The sequence below is a fragment of the Pelophylax lessonae genome (assembly GCF_965119305.1).
Source record: "Pelophylax lessonae genome assembly, chromosome: 2".
NCBI lineage: Eukaryota > Metazoa > Chordata > Amphibia > Anura > Ranidae > Pelophylax > Pelophylax lessonae.
The window spans coordinates 555,831,706-555,851,945 of record NC_138769.1 but is presented as its reverse complement, the minus strand read 5'-3'; the positions used below and the strand labels follow the sequence as shown (position 1 = coordinate 555,851,945).

General features: G+C 45.4%; 1 protein-coding gene across 1 annotated transcript in view; it reads left to right on the top strand.

Annotated features, from left to right (window-relative positions):
* PRKAG1 (protein kinase AMP-activated non-catalytic subunit gamma 1) overlaps window positions 1-20,240 on the top strand; it is a 56,738-nt gene that overhangs the window by 11,684 nt on the left and 24,814 nt on the right. Inside the window, exons 2-5 of the mRNA XM_082246767.1 lie at window positions 7,287-7,341; window positions 7,433-7,533; window positions 7,616-7,697; window positions 7,781-7,839. Of these exons, the coding sequence (XP_082102893.1) occupies window positions 7,287-7,341; window positions 7,433-7,533; window positions 7,616-7,697; window positions 7,781-7,839 (297 nt within the window). The remainder of the gene's footprint in view (window positions 1-7,286; window positions 7,342-7,432; window positions 7,534-7,615; window positions 7,698-7,780; window positions 7,840-20,240) is intronic.

Here is a 20,240-nt window from a genome sequence, read left to right as displayed (position 1 = left end):
TATAGGGAGATTATCAGCACTCCCATTAACCACTTGCCTACTGGGCACTTATACCCCCTTCCTATCCAGGCCAATTCTCAGCTTTCAGCGCTGTCACGCTTTGAATGACAATTGCGCGGTCATGCTACACTATACCCATATGACATTTTTATCATTTTTTTCACACAAATAGAGCTTTCTTTTGGTGGTATTTAATCACCTCTGGCTTTTTTATTTCTTACAACAAAAAAAATTTTGAAAAAAAAAAAAAAAGTTTCTTATTTTCTGTGAGTAAATTTTGAAAATAAATACATTTTTCTCCTTCACTGATGTGCGCTGATGAGGCGGCACTGATAGGCTGCACTGATGGGCACTGATGAGGTGGCACTTATGGGCACTGATGAGGAGGTACTAATATTCCGCACTGCTGGGCTCTGAGAGGTGGCACTGACGGGCGGGACTGATGGGTGGCACTGATGGATACTGACGGGTGGCACTGATCATCACTGATGGGCAGCACCATCAGTGCCCACACTCAGTGCCCATAGTGCTACTAGTCAGTGCCTAGATGAGCAGGCACTGACTGGCAGCACTATGGGCACTGACTGTGGGCACTGTTGGCGGGCACTGTGGGCAGTTGTGGCATTTTTTCTCCTCTTCTGTAATCAGGGCACTGGTGATCAGTGCCCTGATTACATTCCTTTATGTTCCCCTTACCGCTGATCGGCTCTCCTCTTCCTCACACGCAGTCTCTGTGTGAGGAAGGAGAGCTGGCGATGAGAGATGATCTCATATGTTTACATATGAGATCATCTCTCATTGCACGGCCCGATCACAAGGTAAATGGCCGCTGTGATTGGCCATTTACCACGATCTGTGATTGGCTGTGTCCAAGGGACATGGCCAACACAGATTTTCCCCGATGCGCGCTCGCGGGAGCGCGCGGGGAGCCTGTTACTGGGAGGCCGTTTAGACGGCCTCCCGGAAATTCGAGTCCGCGCTGTAGCCGTACTTCGGCTATAGTGCGGATAGGAAGTAGTTAAAGGATAAGTATGGCCAAAGCTGTTTTGGCTATACTTCGCTTATGGATCGCAGGAGTGCACTTCAATCTGCACTCCTGTGACCAGTTGTCACCTGACCACGGGCTAAAGCCTGCATTTGGCTGATGTCACTCAGCCACGCCATGCTCAGGAAAGATCCGGACTATGTTGGGATTCACCCAAATGCCTGGACCCGTAGCTTGCTCAGCCTCTCGGTGAGGAACTGGAAGACACTCCCAGCACACTGACCAAGCTATCACAGACAGCTCTTGGTCAAAGCTTCTGATTGGGAGCCAGCAGAATGGCCTCTCATTCATATGGCCTCTGTGAGACACGGTCTCCCAGACATTAAACTGGTTCTAAAATGTTTTTTTACCTTGGTGTGTTTTTTTTTTTTCTCTAACGCACACAGCCCAGCTTGGAAGCGGGACCACACATCTGTCCCCCATAGCAGACGGCTTGCTATGGTAACAGAAAAGGAGGGGCCAAGATTGCTTGCTGGGGCAAAGTGCTGTTGATGATGTTGTTAAAAAGAAATTTTGCCTTTACAAGCACTTTCAAATTCACTTAAAAGGCTACTGGGAGGCGGTGTTGGAAGTGATTCTAAAGTCAGAAGGTTTTTCATCTTAAAGTGGAATTCCAGCCAAAAGTGGAACTTCCGCTTTAGGTAGTCCTAACTCCCTGACATGCCACATTTGGCATGTCCTTTTTTTGCCGCGGAGCCCTGAGCGGAAGTTGTCCGCTCCCCCTCCCTGCAATCTTCTGGGACATGTCAGAGGTCCCTGAAGATTGCCGCCCAATCAAGACGCGCAGCGCAACGCGTACTCGGCTGTGAAGCCGCAAGCTGTCACAGCTGGGTGCCCACACCTGTGATGCCGGCGCCACCAAGACCAGAGGGAGAAGATCGCGGCTTCGGGCGGCCGCATCGCTGGATCGTGGGACAGGTGAGTGTGTGTTTATTAAAAGTCAGCAGCTACACTTTTTGTAGCTGCTGACTTTTAGTAAACACAGAAAAGGCTGGAACTCCGCTTTAATGCATTCTATGCATTGAGATAAACTTTCTGTAGCAGCAACCCCCCCCCCCAATACTTACCTAAGCCCCATCTCGATCCAGTGATGTTATACGAGAGTCTTGACTGTCCAGGATTCTCACTACTCATTGGCTAAGACCACAGTCAATGAGGAGAGAGAAGGGGTGAGACCGAGCCATGGCTCCATGTCTGAATGAACACGTAGAGCAGCGGCTTGGCTCTGCTGCCCCCCATAGCAAGCTGTGTGCCTTGGGGGCACTTAATGGGGGAGGGGCCAGGAGCGCCAGCAAGGGACCCCAGAAGAAGAGGATCTGGGCTGCTCTTCACATGTTTGTTGTTTTTAAACAGAAAAAAAGAGACTTTATTATCACTTTAAAGGATTAATGAGAGGCTGGGGGGGGGGGGGGGGTAGGTTTATCATCATTAAAGCAATTGTAAAGTATTGTTTTTTTTTTTCCCTATAAAAATACCAAACGTGTTACACTAACCTGCTCTGTTGTGGATTTATACAGAGCAGCCCGGATCCACCTCTTCTCGTGTCCTTCATCGTTGTTCCTGGCCCCTCCCTCCTGTTTGATGTCCTCACAGTAAGCAGCTTGCTATGGGGGCATCCAAGCCGAGTCATAGCTCCATGTGTGCATTCAGACACGGAGCCCTTACCCATCCCCGCCCTGCCCCTCTCTCCTGAGTGTCTAGCTGACTTTGACAGCAGCGGCAGCCAATGGCGCCACTGCTGTGTCTCAGCCAATCAGGAGGGAAAATCTTGGACGGACGACACTCTTGGACATCGCTGGACAGAGAGGGACCCTCAGGTAAGTGTGAGGAGGGCTGCTACACACAGAAGGCTTTTTATCTTTATGCATGAAGGTTAAAAAAACCTTCAGACTTTATAACTCCTTTTAACCCTGTCTGTACTGTGCTGGCAGATCGAGTTTTAAACTAGGTTGTGCACACTGGTGTCCTAACAAAGGGTTGAGAATCTCGAGGCTTGGGTGGTAGATTGTATTTTATTGCACTTGAACCTATTGGTTCCTAATTGCACTCTGTAGTCTGAACAATACAAGCTGACTTTAGGGTCCTGTGTACAAGTCTGCTCTGAGGAAACAACTAGAAAGGTAAAAAGTAGATGTATTTTTTAAATTGCTGTTAGGCTTGCTGTGTACAGTGCCTTGCAAAAGAATTCAATCCCCTTGACTTTTTACCTATTTTGTTACTTTACAGCCTTAAGTTCAATGTTTCAATGTTTTTTAATCTGAATTTTATGTGATGGATCAGAACACAATAGCCTAAGTTGGTGAAGTGAAACGAGAAACAATTTTTTAGAAATAGAAAACAGAAAGTTGGCATGTGCATATGTATTCACCCCCGTTGTTATGAAGCCCATAAAAAGCTCTGGTGCAACCAATTACCGTCAGAAGTCACATAGTTAGTGAGATGATGTCCACCTGTGTGCAATCCAAGTGTCACATGACCTTTCATTATATATATATATAATATACCTTTTTTGAAAGGCCCCATTGGCTGCAACACCTAAGCAAGAGGCACCACTAACCAAACACTGCCATGAAGACAAAGGAACTCTCCAAACAAGTAAGGGACAATGTTGTTGAGAAGTACAAATCAGGGTTAGGTTATAAAATAAATCCAAATCTTTGATAAACCCCAGGAGCACCATCAAATGTAAAGAACATGGCACAACAGCAAACCTGCCAAGAGACGGCCACCCACCAAAACTCACGGACCGGGCAAGGAGGGCATTAATCAGAGAGGCAGCACAGAAACCTAAAGTAACCCTGGAGGAGCTGCAGAGTTCCACATCAGAGACTGGAGTATCTGTACATAGGACGACAATTAGCCGTACACTCCATAGAGTTGGGCTTTATGGCAGAGTGGGCGAGAAAAAAGCCATTCCTTTCAGCAAAAAACAAAATGGCGCGTTTTGAGTTTGCGAAAAGGCATGTGGGAGACTCCCAAAATGTATGGAGAAGGTGCTCTACTCTGATGAGACTTAATTGAACTTTTCGACCATCAAAGAAAACACTGTTTGTTGCAAACCCAACAAATCATATCACCCAAAGAACATCATCCCCACAGTGAAACATGTTGGTGGCAGCATCATGCTGTGGGGATGTTTTTCAGCACCCAGGACTGGGAAACTGGTCAGAGTTGAGGGAAAGATGGATGGTGCTAAATACAGGGATATTCTAGAGCAAAACCTGTACCACTCTGTGCGTAATTTGAGGCTAGGATGGAGGTTCACCTTCCAGCAGGACAATGACCCCAAACACACTGCTAAAGCAACACTTGAGTGGTTTTTGGGAAACATGTAAATGTGTTGGAATGGCCTAGTTAAAGCCCAGACCTCAATCCAACAGAAAATCTGTGGTCAGACTTCAAGATTGCTGTTCACAAGCGCAAACCATCCAACTTGAAGGAGCTGGAGCAGTTTTGCAAGGAGGAATGGGCAAAAATCCCAGTGGTAAGACGTGACAAGCTCAGAGACTTATCCAAAGCAACTTGGAGCCGTGATTGCCACAAAAGGTGGCTCTACGAAGTATTGAATTTAGGGGGGTGAATAGTTATGCACATTGACTTTTTCTGTTATTTTGTTCTATTTGTTGTTTGCTTCACAATAAAAAAAAAAAAAACATCTTCAAAGTTGTGGGCTTGTTCTGTAAATTATATGATGCAAATCCTCAACCATCCATGTTAATTCCAGGTTGTGAGGCAACAAAACATGAAAAATGCCAAGGGGGTGAATACTTTTGCAAGGTACTGTAAATGGTAACGCATAATTACAATTTGATTGCAAAGGTGGAATACACTTTCTGCAGCTAAGTGAAAAGCAGGCTAGAAAAAAAAGATAAGAAGCCAAAGGATTAATTGGCAGATGGCTTCAATAATCCAGACAAAATAGAATGATTAGCAGGACAAGAGTTGATGTAGGCCTGAAGAAAGAAAAAGCAGAGCATTTGTTGGCGCAAAAGCGTAAGAGCTACTGACAAAATAAATTCTTCATTGTGTGCAATGTCTGAGGCTGAAATGCTGTAATCATACTAAATCAAAAGGAAGTAAATGACACCTCTTTGGTTTGAGAGTAATGACACGGGATGTTGTGTATAATTGTATTTCCTTCCACATTACTGCTGGAAATACATTGGTGTGAAGATGTGTTAATGGTCTCCTCTTGCTTCTTCTACCACCTCAACACGACCCACGAGGAGGACTAAAATCCTAACAGGAGTATGGGACGGTGATCTCCAAAATTGTCACTTAGCACTACAGGCTGAGGGCAGAAAGCTGTATTTTAACAAAGATAAAAAGGTCTATAACCACCTTTATTATCAGCATATTACACTTCCTTCCTTTTAAGTCCAATTTTTTATTTTCAGTGCTAAAACCTTTTGACAATGAATCATTCGCCACTGAACCCAAACAAGTTATATCATTTTTTAGGACCAAGCTTTCTTTTGGTGATATTCAATAACCACTGATTTTTTTTTTTTTTTAACTAAAAAAGGGAAAAGGACTAACCGTTTTGAAAATCGTCTTTTTTTTTTTTTTTTTCTGTTAAGCTAGCAGCAAACCCACAATTAATCCACCCCCCCCCCCCACCCCAAGTAAATAACTCAAGGTGAACTTTTTTCACTTTTTTTTTTTTTTTATGAAAATTTTTTGGAAATGAAAATTCCAGGCATGATATTTTTTACAGTAGGTCGGCACCTTAGTACAAGCATCACTCTGAGAATGCTTTGCATTTTTTGAATGAATGCATAGCTTTCTGTGGTTAGACAAGGTAGAGAGGCAGGGCAGTGATGTCAGGCCCTCCACCTCGTGCTCCACTTGCTGCTATTGAGATGACTAAAAGGCATTTTCTAATACAGATCATACATAGACCTTTACCCTTGCATGTTCTGATTCTGTACTCCTGTGGCCCAGTGTTTAGCAGGCTGAAGCCCGCTGTCTGCTGACCTCACAGAGCAGGTTCAGGCTCGGGAAAAATTATGACCGTATGGTCGTGATCCACCCACATGCCTGGACCGTAACACGGCTCAGCCTCTTAGAAAGCCCCCAAAACCCCAAGCTGGCCGGCAGTGAGCAGATGGGGGAGGGGGGGGTTGGGTATGGGGCAGAGCAGACAGTGGTGACTGGCCGTGAACAGCTCTCTGCTCGCAGTTGAGAACAGAGCGATCGGCGGTGTTTGATTGCTCGGTTCTCAGCCTTAGAGGCGGTGGGGGACAGATGCAGCATCGGTCCGATGGTAACTAGGTAAGCATAATTCTTAAAAAAATAAAAAATAAAAAAAATGATTTGCATAGCATACTTTTCTCAAGAGATAAAAAAAAAGTGGAAGACTTTAATTGGCCTTTAACCATACACATACCTGTGCTTGTTCCATGTCTGCCTGTCAGATGTACTGAATCGAGATAGTTAGGAATCTAGTTATTTTGTAAGAAGGTCACAAATCGCAGTTTTTTATTTTCTCTCAACAAGGTATACCTTAAAGTTATTGTAAAGGTTGTAATAATAATAAAAAAAAACTTGTTGTTCTTACCTGCTCTGTGCAATGGTTTTGCACAGAGCAGACCTGATCCTCTTCTTTTTAGGTCCCCTGCCAACTGTCCTCGCTTCTCCGCCTGCTAAACACCCCTAAGAGCAAGCCTCTTGCTATGGGGGCACTCGAGCAGGCTCACTCCCAAGCCATGCTCATGTGAAGGGATATTGTCCATTCAAACACAGTGTGACTTGGCCCCACCTCCTGATCTCTCCTCATTGACTCAGTGGCTGTGATCGATAGCAGCAGGAGCCAATGGCTCCCACTGCTGTGTGAGCCAATGAGAAGGAAAAGACCCGGGAGAGCTGCTGCTCTCATGTTCGTAGCTGGATCTGGTTGGGGCTCAGGTAAGTGTAAAGGGGGGGGGGCGGCACCCAGAAGTTTTTTTTTTTTTTTGTCTTAATCCAGAGCATGCAGTAAGGCCAAAAACCACCTGCCTTTAGAACCACTTTAAGTGGAAAATTGATGTTTCCAGTCATTTTTCTTTTGGGCACAGAGTGGAAGGGGGTAGAATCTGTCAGGCTTTTCTGTCTGTTGGCAAGTCTTCCCTGCAGGAATAGAGCAATAAAAGGTAGACTCTTCAACAGAATTCTGTCATGGTGGATTATTGCAGAAGACCGATAGTTGTCACAAACCAGCTTCTAGCAACTGGAATCAACACTTTATATCATTCTGTTTCAGGGAACTGTTGTGATTGAACCCAGTGTAGAAGGAAAATGCGGGTCCCCAGTAGAAGGTAAAGAATTATTTGACAACTCTTGGTCCATGCTTATTCATTATTCATGATTTTATTGTTTAGCATTCCTTTGTTCTATTTTCCTTCTCAGAATTGGACAGTGAAGTTTACACAAGGTTTATGAAGAATCACAAATGTTATGACCTTGTCCCCATCAGCTCGAAACTTGTAGTATTTGATACATCTCTTCAGGTAAGAAAATGAATGAACCATTTATCTGTGCTAGTAATATGTGTGCTTTTAGGCACCTTTTTAACTATACATTGACTTTCAGGTAAAGAAAGCCTTCTTTGCTTTAGTCAGTAATGGTGTAAGAGCAGCACCTTTGTGGGACAGCAAGACGCAGAGTTTTGTAGGTAGGTCACAAAGATGCTTGAAAAAATAATTATTTAAGGTATCCAAACTTTAATCTCAAACCTTGTTTTCCTTCCCCTTGAAGGCATGCTTACCATCACAGACTTCATTAATATTCTTCATCGATACTACAAATCTTCTATGGTAAGTTTTTTTGTTTCCCCGACATGTTTTCTTTGTAGATATTAATTGAAAGGAACTCTGTACTGAGCGAAATTTCAAGGGTAATGTTAAAATGCTAGTGGCTTTATTGTCATTCTAATGTAATAGCTATGATACTTGAGTTACTGACCTGAACCAGACACACACATCAGATATTCTGACTTCAGTGGCTATGTGCTTGTTCCAAGTCAGTGAATCAGAAAGTATTGAAGTCATTAGACCAACAAGAAAGCCACACGCCTAGCATTTCTGGAAGGTGGTCAGAAATATTTGCTTCCATATTTTCTCAGCATAGTTTTCCTTTAAGTATGGTCTCACAAATCCCAGTAAGCAATAAAGGGTGGAAGTTGCCAATGTTCGATCACCCCCTGCTTCTTAGACATATTAAATATCAATTCTAATTATTTCTCTCTGGGATTAATAAAATAATCTGAATTTCCTATCACCCAGTCCTGGTGAAAGGTTTTGAAGACTACAGTAAGGATTATTGGATAGTTTATTGTCTAACTTATCTATAAACCTCTCACAATATGCATATATTGCTTTATTAAACCCCTTTATGACCAGAGGTTATAGTCTAGATACGTAGGCAAAATTTAGCAGTCACCATGTCGGGTAACATGGCTGTAACTTTGAATAATTATTTAGGTAAGCAAATTTTTCATAATTTATTCAATCAAAATGTAATAAGCAAATAAAGGCTTTTTTGTCTACTGCTCTAATGAATACACTGTTCTAGTTTTTTTTTTTTTTTATTATTATTATTTTATTCGCACAAATGGACAAAAATGTAGGAAAATTGTTTTTCTCTTTCGTTTGACGGACGCAGTTCCTTTACTTCTTAATCATTGGTTATACTGCCCCCTACAGGAGTAGGACACTAGGCAGAAACTCTGGCTACGCCTACGGCAGTCCCAGGGGGTATACTCTGATTCCTTTTGTTCCAAATTGTATTGTAACTGTAATGTCTGCCTTCATTTTGTTGAGCGCTGCGCAAACTGCTGGCGCTATATAAATCCTGTATAATATTAATACTCTACTCTCTGCTATAGGTACTCATTTTTTCTTTCTGCCTAGTCAGGGGTAAGGACCTAGTTCTTTGCTGGGATCTCTGGTCCTGGTAATTTTTTTCTTTTTAGATAGATTTTTTATTTATTTTTTTTCTCCTGGATTTTTTTCCTGTGAGATCTAAAATCAACTGCCGTACTGGGCAACAGGGTGGATAATCTAGACCCAGTGGTCACCCCAGTCTGGCCCGCGAGTGTGCGCAGACCTCAGCTTCGCTCTGGGTCGGCCACAACATGACCACAACGGACGGGGGCTGGCCTGCGAGTTAAATGCCTCGTTTGGTCGCATCCGACCGGGTCTTGGCCCGAGTCGCAGCGTTTCTCCTGGCTGACAGCCCCTCAATTTCGGTAGTCCCTGTGGACCATCTCGCCCCCCCCAACTTCACTGACGCTGGGGCTGTGGGGTGGCCTGGTCTCACTGCCTAGAGTGGGGGCAATGTGCTGTGCTGGCAGGAGGGGCACCGTGGGCGATCGGCTGGGGGGGGATGTACCTGGTGGGGGCTCCTGCCAGGGCCCCCCTTCCTGCCTGTGCCATTTTCTGAGGCCTAGGCATCCCTCCTGGGAGCCTTGTTGTGCCGCCATTTTCTTGTAGCCTTTGTGCTTAATGCACAGTGTTCATGTTTGTGTAGTCCAGCGGCCATTTTTCGGTGGTTTGCCATTGACAATAGCAGCGGGCATGACAGTGGAGCCCTCTGGGCTGTGATTTCGGTGGTGGTAGCCCCTCCTCATCCCCTGGTTCTGACTTCTGGATCTTTTCATTTGCTGTTTGTGCAGTTTCTCCTGGTAGATGCGGTGCCTGGTTTCTGCAGGGTGGGGAGTCTGGTGGGGTCCTCTCCCTCTCTACTGAGGATTGATTAGTGCTGGCCACCGGGTGGGCTGTCAGAGCAATGGAGTTGTCCCTTAGCAGTGTTTTACACATTTTTCTGGAGTCCCCCTTGAGTCTTTGGAGCATATCTCCCCACCTGATCCCCTCTCTAAGGGCTGATGGGCCCTCCGGATCCCATCCATCCATCTATCGATGCAGTGACGGCGGTCCTGGAGTCCTTGGTGTCCCAGATGGAGGTGGCTTTTGGGCAACGGGCTTGCAAAAAGCACCTCCGGCTTCCCCTGCCTCATCTGTCTCATCAGATCCTAAATCTGATTCGGACGTGGGTCACCCTGCTGGGTCTGTGACCATGTTCCCTGAATCCTCAGATCGTGAGGAGGATTCCTCCACGTCTGCAACTTCGTACAAAAAGGGACTAGTGGACGCACTGATTGTAGCTGTGCGTGAGACCTTAAAGAAGGAGGAAGCTGCGGCGGAGGTGCAGGTTCCCTTTGGCGTTCAAGCCATCCAGAGTGAAAGAAGTGTTCCCTTTCCCCTTCTATATTGACAGAATTGTCACTGAATAGTGGGGACGACCAAAGCGTCCCCTTGGGGTCCCTCAGCGATTTTAATAGGCGATACCTCTGAGGAGTCCCTTCTTAAGAAGTGGACTGTTCCACCGGTGGTGGACCCTCCGGTTTCCAGATTAAACAAAGCAACCATGATTCCGGTTGAAGAGTCCCCGACCTTTAAGGACCTGGCTGACAGTAAGGCGGAGGTTGTGGTCCACGGTCCGCAATATGTACACCCTGGCTTGTTCGGCACGGAGGCCGATTTTCACCATTGCCCTGGTGTTGCAGACTCTGACCGAATGGGCTAGGCTTTTGCGCCATGACCTGGAGAGGGAGTAGCTCCCCCCTGGCTTTGCTGAGCTGGGGGGGCCAGCAGGCACAGGGGCTGCAATTTATTTGTGATGTCTCTTTGCTTGTCTCTTTGCTTGCGGCTTCCCTAGTGGCTCGGCTCTCTGTTTCGGCGGTGGTCCTTCGGTGTGTCTTTTGGCTCAAATGGTGGTCTGAGAACTAGACTTCTAAAAAGACCTTGACTGATCTTCCTTTTCAAGGAGATCATCTGGTGCTACGCTAGGTGACATCATTAAAGTTCTCACAGGGGGGGGAAGAGTACCTTTTTTTTTTTTTTTTCCACAGGCATCTAAGGGCAAGAACCCTTGTCATAGACGTGGGCCCTCCTTCAGGGTTTATAAGTGTTTTTTTTCTTCTCTCAGGTTCGACTGACAAGGGATCACAGCCCTTCGGGGCTTCGTCTTGAGGTTCCAAGCGAACTTGGGCTGGCAAGTCAAGAGCAGGCTTCTCCAGACCCACGGACAAGGCCCCTTCAGCATGTGTACCCTCACACATATCTGGGTTGGGGGGGGACGTCTTCGCTGGTTCCCGGACAGGTGGACTCCCCTGGTACAAGTCAGGTGGGTCCACGAGGTCATTGGGTCCAGCTACAAGATCGAGTTTCGTTCTTACCCCTCCGGAAAGGTTCTTCCATCCAACGTGCAACTGTCCCTGGTTTGCTTACAGGCTCTTTTTGGGGTGGTGCAAGACCTTTTTCTTTAAAGGATGATGGTTCCGATTATGGAATGTTTTCAGGGGTTTTACTCAAACCTGTTTACAGTCTCCAGGAAGAAAGGCAAGGCGAGTCCAATTCTTTACCCTCAAGGCCCTGAACTGCTTTTTGTGGATGCAGAAGTTCAGAATGGAGTCCGTTCGCACGGTGGTGGCCTCCCTGCATCAGGAGGATTTTTCTTGCCTCCATCGAAATCAAGGACGCTTACCTTCACGTTTCACTATGTGTCGGTCTCTAGCGCTTTCTCCACTTTGCCGTGAGAGAGGAGCATTATCAGTTTGTGGGGTTACCTATTGGTCTCGTTTCTGCTCCTTGGGTCTTCACGAAAGTGTTGGCCCCGGTGCTAGCATTGTTAGGGCAATGGGAAATCGCGGTACTGGGCTACTTGGACGACCTCCTTCTGCGAGCGAAATCTCCTAATGCTCATGTTGAAAACCTGGAAATCACCTTACGAACTTGAGGGTATTTGACTGGATTCTGAATTTTCAGAAGTCTGTTTTGGTTCCGTTCACGAAGCTGGACTATCTGGATCTGACTCAAGACTCTGCCTTAGCCAGAGTGCTCCTTCCTCTGAACAAACTCCAGAAATTGCAGGCTGCAATTTGTCTACTGCTGTCAGACAGCTGGTCACCCCTCCGGACTTGCATGCAGGTGCTGGGCCTGATGGTGTCTACCTTCGAGGGGGTTCCGTTTGCACAGTTCCATACGAGGTCCCTGCAAAGGGAGATTCTGGCCAAAGGGGACAAGACTTTGCAGTCTCTAGACAAGCCGGTCCGGCTGAGTTGGGAAACAAAGGAGTCTCTGATATGGTGGCTTCGTGCTTCGGCTGGGCAAATCCTTCCTCCCCTTGTAATGGACAGTGGTCACCACGGATGCCAGCCTGTCCAGTGGGGGAGGCGTCCTCAGCAAAATCTTTGCTCAGGGGGTCTGGACACTGGAAGAGTCCAGACTACCGATCAATGTCTTGGTACTCCGAGCGATCATACTGTGCCTGCAACATTGGACGGATCGTCTTTAGGGATGTCCAGTGTGCATTCACTCAGACAATGCCATGGCCGTGGCTTATGTCAATCACCGGGGGGGGGGGGGCACAAGAAGTGTCCTGGCGACTCTGGCGGTAGCTGGCATTCTAAGGGGGGCAGAAAGGTTTGTTCCAGCCCTCTCTGGCGTACACATTCCCGGGGGTCGGAAAACTGGAAGGCGGATTACCTCAGTCAGCAGGCGTTGGACCAAGGGGAGTGGTCCCTTCATCCGGAGGTTTTTCATCAGTTGTGTCTCCGGTGGGACATCCCCGAGGTGGATCTGTTGGCAACCCAGCTCAACAGAAAGGTGCAGAGGTTTGTGGCTTGGTCACGGGATGGACGCCGCAATGGAGGCCCCGGAGGGTCAGTATTGTCTGATTTACGCCTTCCCTCCTCTCGAGCTCCTGCCAAGACTTCTATGCAGGATCGAGGCAGAAAGGATTCTGGTCATCTTGGTGGCCCTGGACTGGCCTCGTCGGGCTTCGTACACCGATTTGGTGCTGCTGGTCGCTGACATTCCTTGGAAGCTTCCTCTCGGGATATCTTCCATCCTGCTTTTTAGAGTTTCTGGCTTTGACGGCTTGGCTGTTGAATTCGAGGTGCTGATGGATAGAGATTTATCTGCTTTGGTGATTCCAACGCTGTTAAAAGCTAGAAAATCTACTTCTAGGAAGATCTGCCATTCGCTCTTTTTTCGGTGGCTCGGATCTTGACCTTCCTTCCATAGGGGGTTGAGCAGAAACTGGCCTTAAGTACTATCAAGGGTCAGGTGTCGGCCTTGGTGGTCTTCTTTCAATGGCCCTTGGCCACCTACTCCTTGGTGTGTACTTTTCATCAGAGAGTTAGGCACTTGACCTCTCCAGTGCGGTCTCTGTTGCCTCCTTGGGACCTGAATTTGGTGCTCAGTCCTCCAGAAGCCTCCTTTTTGAGAATCTTCGGGAGATTCCCCTGCTTACGCTGTCCCAGAAGGTGGCCTTTTTGGGGGTTTCACCACTGCGTGCATGGTGTCAGAATTGGCGGCGTTACCCTGTCGTTCACCTTACTTGGTGGTTCACAGTGGTAAGGTGGTTCTTCGCCCCTGTCCGTCGTTCCTTCCTCAGGATCTCTCTTATTTTCATTTTAATGAAGGCATTGTGTTGCCTTCCCTATGTCCCAGGCCAAAACATCCAAAGGAAATTGCTTTGCATGCCTTGGATGGGGTCCGGGGGAATAGGGTGTACCTGGCAGCTACGGAGTCTGTTAGGAAATCAGACTCCCTATTTGTGCTTACGGGTGGGCCTCGGAAAGGGTTGTCAGCTTCCTCTGTGACCATTTCCAGATGGATCAGACAGACAGTGATTTAGGCCTATTCCATCAGGGGTAAGGTTCCTCCTTTCCCTGTCAAGGCGCACTCTATTCCGGCTCTCAGTGCCTCCAGGGCCTTCCGTCATCAGGCGTCAGTGATGCAGGTTTGCAAGGAGGCCACCTGGTCGTTGATGCACTTTCATAAAGTTCTTTAAAGTGGACGTGTTGGCATCTGCGGATGCTTCCTTTTGGGCGTAAGGTTTTGCAGGCTGCTGTTTAAAGGGCCTGGTCTTCTGAGGGTGTATTTTTTTTTTTTTTTTTTTTGCAGATGGGCTCCAGTTTTGGTTGAGCTCCTCTTTACCTGGTTTTTCTATATTTAGCCTTGGGAATATTTTTCGCTGTTCCCACCCCTCATGTTTAACCACTTAAGCCCCGGAAGATTTTACCCCCTTCCTGACCAGGGCCTATTTTGCGATTCGGCACCTCGTGACTTTAACGGACAATTGCGCGGTCCTGCGACGCTGTACCTAAACAAATTTGACGTCTTTTTTTCACAACGAATTTCACGTCTTTATTTCCCACAAACAGAGCTTTCTTTTGGTGGCATTTGATCACCTGTGCGATTTTTTTTTTTTTTTTTTTTTTTTTTTTTTTTTTTTTTTATCATCCGCTATAAACAAAAAAAGAGCGTAAATTTTGCAAAAAAAAAAACATATTTTTCACATTTTTTTTTATATGAAATTCCCCCCAAAAATGTAAAAATCTAAATTTTTTTTTAACATTTTAGGCCAATTTGTTTTATGCTACATATTTTTTGTAAAAAAAATTGTAAAAAGCGTATTTTGATTGGTTTGCGCAAAAGTTATTGCGTTTACTAACTAAGGGAAAGACTTTTGTCATTTTTGTTGTTTTTTTTTTTTTTTTTAACGCATAATGGCGGCGATCTGCGATTTATTTATTTATTTTGCGGGACTGCGACATTGCGGCGGACAGATCGGACCCTTGACTGACATTTTTGACACTTTTGGGGTTACCAGTGACATTACTACAGTAATCAGTGCTATACATATGCACTGTTACTGTAAAATGACACTGGCAGTGAAGGGGTTAACTTTTTTTGAGAGGGAGGGGTTGTGTGTGTCCCTAGGGGCGTGATTCTAACTGTGATTGGCTGTGGCTTGAGGTGTAGGAAAAGTAATCAATGGTCCTACATAGTAGAACCGTATAATCACTATTCTTACACAGGGGAGAATGACAGGCGGCTTTGTTTACATCAACTCTAACGGACGATCGCGAGTGCACACACACGGGGGGGGGGGGGGTCCGTGACCGAGCAGGAGCGCGCCTCCGGCGGCGCGCATTCGCTCCCCAGAGCCTCACAGGCTAGCGACGTACCCGTACGTCACTTTGCCTGTGAGGGGCTGACCGCCGCAGTATATGTACTTGCGGCAGTCGGCAAACGGTTAACACTGCTTTATGATGTCCCAATGGTTAAGAAGATCAGGAGCTGTGTCCGTCAATGAATGAAAGCGAAAATGGGATTTTTGACTTGCTGTAAAATCCATTTCTCTGATGTTCATTGACGGACACAGCACCCACCTCTCTGAGTTGTAATTCTTCTGACACTGCTTGTAACAAAACTGAGTATCTATAGCAGAGAGAGGGAGTATACCCCCTGGGATTGCCCATAGGCATAGCCAGACTTTTTTTCTGCCTAGTGTTCTACTTCTGTAGGGGGCAGTATACCCAATGGTTAAGAAGATCAGGAGCTGTGTCCATCAATGAACTTTAGAGAAATGGATTTTACTGATTTTATTTTTCACCCGTATGAGAGAGTGAGAGCGATAACACAAAATTTAACACACCTGCTCACCATGAGATCGGGGAGGGAAAATGGCTAAATGGGACCAATTTGGACATTTTAGCTTAGGGGTGTACTCACTTTTGTTGCCAGCGGTTTACACTTTAATGGCTTTGTGTTGAGTTATTTTGAAGGGACAGCAAATTTACACTGTTATACAAGCTGTACACTCACTACTTTACATTGTAGCAAAGTGTCATTTCTTCAGTGTTGTCACTTGAAATGATATAATATATTTACAAAAATGTGAGGGGTGTACTCATTTTTATGAGATAATGTATATTTGACGGCTATAATATTTATCGTCACTGATTATCTATTGGATCTCATGGAATATATTGAAAAACTTTGACGAAAAAAAAAAAATTGTCATCCATATATGCTTATATACCTATGGGACAGGATATGTCAATTTCAGATTTTTTGCATCCTAATATTTAAACCTACACAAAAAAGGGGTGGGGGCATTTCAGATGCCTAGGAGAATGTTGATTTTATTTTTTCTTTTAAATTCACTTGATCAAGTGTTTTAATGTGGAGATTATATGATATTTTTGTGAACAAAATATGTTTGTATTTTTGTACCAGTACCACAGACTTTGAGCATGTTTTTGTATTTGATTTTTTATTTTTTTATTTTCTTGTTGATGGTAAAGGAAATACAGGCATATAGTGAAGCTTTGGAATCCTAGTCAGGTTTTATTATTGCAGTTTGGTTGAGGGCATATTATACTGGAGACTCTCCACTCTTATTTTTTCAGAGGTTAATTCAGTTTTAGAGTGTTGGGCACCCTGAAGTTTTTACACAGTGTGTATAGTACAGCTTCCCAGAAAGCCTTTACAAAATTTTCATTCTCTCAGTGCTAGATTACTTAACTGTTAATTTAGTCTGTATTAAACCAAAATCTGCCACATTGGCTATTAAGTCAGGAAAGACAACTCAAATGTCCGGAATATATACCCTGGCCCTGGAATGTGGGCACATTAGGCAGAATCTGGACAAGATCGAGGGCCGCCTGGGTACTTCTGAGACCCGCATTTTGGATGTGGAGGATACCACATGGCTGAGCTGCAACGCACAGTGCAACTTCTAATGGTGTGCTCGGACAATGCTGAAAATGGACCTCGCCTTCCAGGGGATCCTTGAAGAGGATCAGCCTGCCATCTTTGCTGAAAGCTTCTTTAAGCAAGTTCTGCAGCAGGTCTCCCAGATTTACTAAGTTGAAAAGGCGCACAGGGTCCCCACCAGTTCCAGACCTCCAGGCACGCCTCCTTGGCCACTCCTGGTCTGATTCCTGAACTTTAGGGACAGGGACCTTTATTCTGGATGAGGCTTGGAAGCAACAAAATCTATGTTACGAGAATACTGTGCTGCACTTCTTTACTGTTTTATCTCCAGAATTACAGTATACCCTATACTATACACTATACCCTAGCAAGTTGAGACTTGGCTACGGAGTGGCTGGACTCCTTGACCTGAAATGAGTGTTCTGGTGTCTGACCTGGAATATATTTGTGATAATGCATCGAACTCCTCTGTTTTATTAATCCAGTTTTGCCTCTGTTGGGAAGACACAATGACAAGTCTTCTCTAGGTTCACCCCCTGACTGTCACTCTAGTGTGTTCTAGTTTTGGGGCTATGAACTCTCTCTGGCCTTTTTTATTAATTTAGTTGCCAGAGAAACGGGAATCTATTTTTGATTGTTTTTACCCCTTTTTCTTTTCCATGATTACTTTTTTTCATATTTCACACTACATTTTCCTTTTACGCAAGAGGAGTCTCTTTTTTTACGGCATTAATGTCTAAGATGTGTTTTGTGACAATTGTTCTCTGACCCTGAGGGAAGATACATGGCTGTTATCCTGGAAATGTATGTTAGTGGTGATTTGTGTTTATGTGCCCCCTCCTCCATTTTATAAAGCCATTCTCTATACAATTTTGGATAAACTAGCAGCTCTTATGCCATTGAAGGCCCTAAGAGCAGGGAATTTTAATAATCTAGATTTTTCTATAGATACCTCTTACCCCCTCTAGGACCCCAAATTTGGAAACCTCCTATAGTACGATCAAGGAGAGAAGGAGATTGCTTGCGCTCAAGCACATGCGGCTGTCCCCTCCCCATCCTCCTTGTCAGCCCTTCAGCAAGCTAGGAGGGATCTATTCTTGAAATACAGTTTATATTGCCCAAAAGCGTGTTGAAAATCTATTTGAAAAGGGTGACAAAAATGGGAAGTTACTGGCCTTGTTGACCACGGATATCCATTCTCCCACAGTAATCTCTTATACTCCCATGGCAATATTCTTTAGACCTCAGGCTAGGGAGTTCTTCAGACGTTCGTTGAATTTTACACATCTCTATCTACTCTCCCTTAAAAGCTGTTGTTGTTGCAGACTTATCAGCCTTTTTAAGTGGTATCCCACTACCGGTTCTTTCTAATGAGATAAGGGCTGTGCTTGATGCTCCATTTACCATAGAGAAGGTTACATCTGCAATTGGCTCCTATCCCAACTGCAAGTCCCGGGGCCTGATGGGCTTCCAGTTAAATGGTACAAGCATTATGCTAAGGATTTATCACCCCAATTATTCCATCTATATAAGGAGTGCTTGCGAACAAATCGCCTACCACAATACATTTGCGAAGCCAATGTGGTTCTTCTGGCTAAGCTGCTGCAAAACAAGTCCCATCATGCCTCTGCTTCTGGGTGTCATGCTTGAGGCTGTCAGTCTTGCTATGCCTCATGGGACTTTTAGTTCTGCAACATCTAGAGAGCCAGAGTTTGCATATCCCTGCCCTACAATGTGTGTCTTACAGGCCCTCCTTTTAATATGGACCTGAAAATCATGACTAAAATATTAGCCACTAGACTTACCAAAGTATTGTACCTCCTAGTGTCTTCTGATCAGATGGGCTTTATGTCTGCTAAAGCCACTCAAATAAATGTGGTAAGTGGTATACTGGTGGGTAGCTTAGAAGGAAAGACACATTGTATGGCAATGACCTGGTATTGTTTCTAGAGGACCCAGGTGTATCCTCAACCTCTGCGCTGAGTGTTTTAGAATGTGTGGCATCCTTTTCTGGTCTACATGTCAGTTGGCATAAGTCCAAGGTTCTTCCCCCCCCCCCCCCCCCTCAGTAGATCAGCTGGGCTGCCCTCATCCGCTATTGTACCTTTTTACAATGGGTGACACACCTGAAATATCTAGGACTATACATTACCAATGCTGTTTCTGACTTTACCTTACTGCTGTATATAAAGTAGTATGAAACTCCCCAGTGTAGGTTCCTAAAGCTATTTTTACCTCCCTGCATAGCCTGATCTCTGATTTTCTATGGCAGGGTAATGCCCCTAGGATCAGGTTAGCAGTATTGCAACAACCTTGTAAAAAGGTAGGCACCACCAGGCCCCACTCCTTCCAAGCACTTTCTGGCTTGGGAACTTGTATTTGCACATTGGTGGTTGACTAGCCTCCTTGATGATGCAGCAGAAGCCCTAGAAGCAGTGGTAGTAGACTCTTGCGTTGCACTGCCCCCCTTGGTTTACAGAGGAAATGGATTTCCCCTGCCCAAACCATTTCTATGTAATCTGTAATGCGAGCCTGGAAGGTACCTTATGGGGCTGAATTTGGAGGTCCCTTTCCTCATACTCTGCTGTGGAAAAACTCAACCCTTCCTCACTTTTATACGTATAAAGACCCCATAGTATGGACGAGATATGGTGTTATAAAAACTTGCTGCTTGCTGATATCATGCACAATGAGATGTTGAGAACCTTTCAATCAGTTAAAATCCTCGTTCCATCTCCCAAATGCCCAGTTTTTTTAGATTCATACAGTTGTGACATGCCTACAAGGCGCAATATGGGTGCACTCCTGTATCTGTTACTTCTTCAGGTCTAAAGATCATGCTGAGGGATGAGGATTTAGTCAAACCTATGTCTGCTGTATACAAATACACTGTTACCAAAAGTATTGGGACACCTGCCTTTACACGCACATGAATTTTAATGTCATCCCAGTCTTAGTCCGTAGAGTTCAATATTGAGGTGGCCCACCCTTTTCAGCTATAACAGCTTCATCTCTTCTGGGAAGGCTGTCCACAAGGTTTAGGATTGTGTCTCTGGGAATATTTGACAATTCTTCCAGAAGCGCTTTTGTGAGGTTAGGCACTGATGTGGATGAGAAGCCCAGGCTCGCTATCGGGTTGAGGTCAGGACTCTGTGCAGGCCAGTCAAGTTCCCCCACCCCAAACTTGCTCATCCATGTTTTTTATGGACCTTGCTTTGTGCAATGGGGTGCTGTCTTGTTGGAACAGGAAGGGCCATCCCCAAACTGTTCCCACAAATTTGGGAGCATAAAATGATCCAAAATGTCTTGGTATGCTGACGCTTTAAAAGTTTCCTTCACTGGAACAAAGGGGCCAAGCCCAACCCCTGCAAAACAACCCCATACTATAATCCTGCCTCCACCAAATGATTTGGACCAGTCGGGGCTGCTGTTAGAAATGATGGGGCCCTGTACAACCTACCTGACGGGGCCCCCTTCAACCCCACCCTCGACCCACCCCTGGCCCCACCTTAAAACAAAATGCAGGTTTGTCACCATTTACATATACGTGCGGGACTAACGTGTGCGTTTGCAATTGCGCATGAGCACGGGGGATCGGGAGCTTTAACAAAAAGTTTTACATTTTATTTTATTTAACTTTTTTT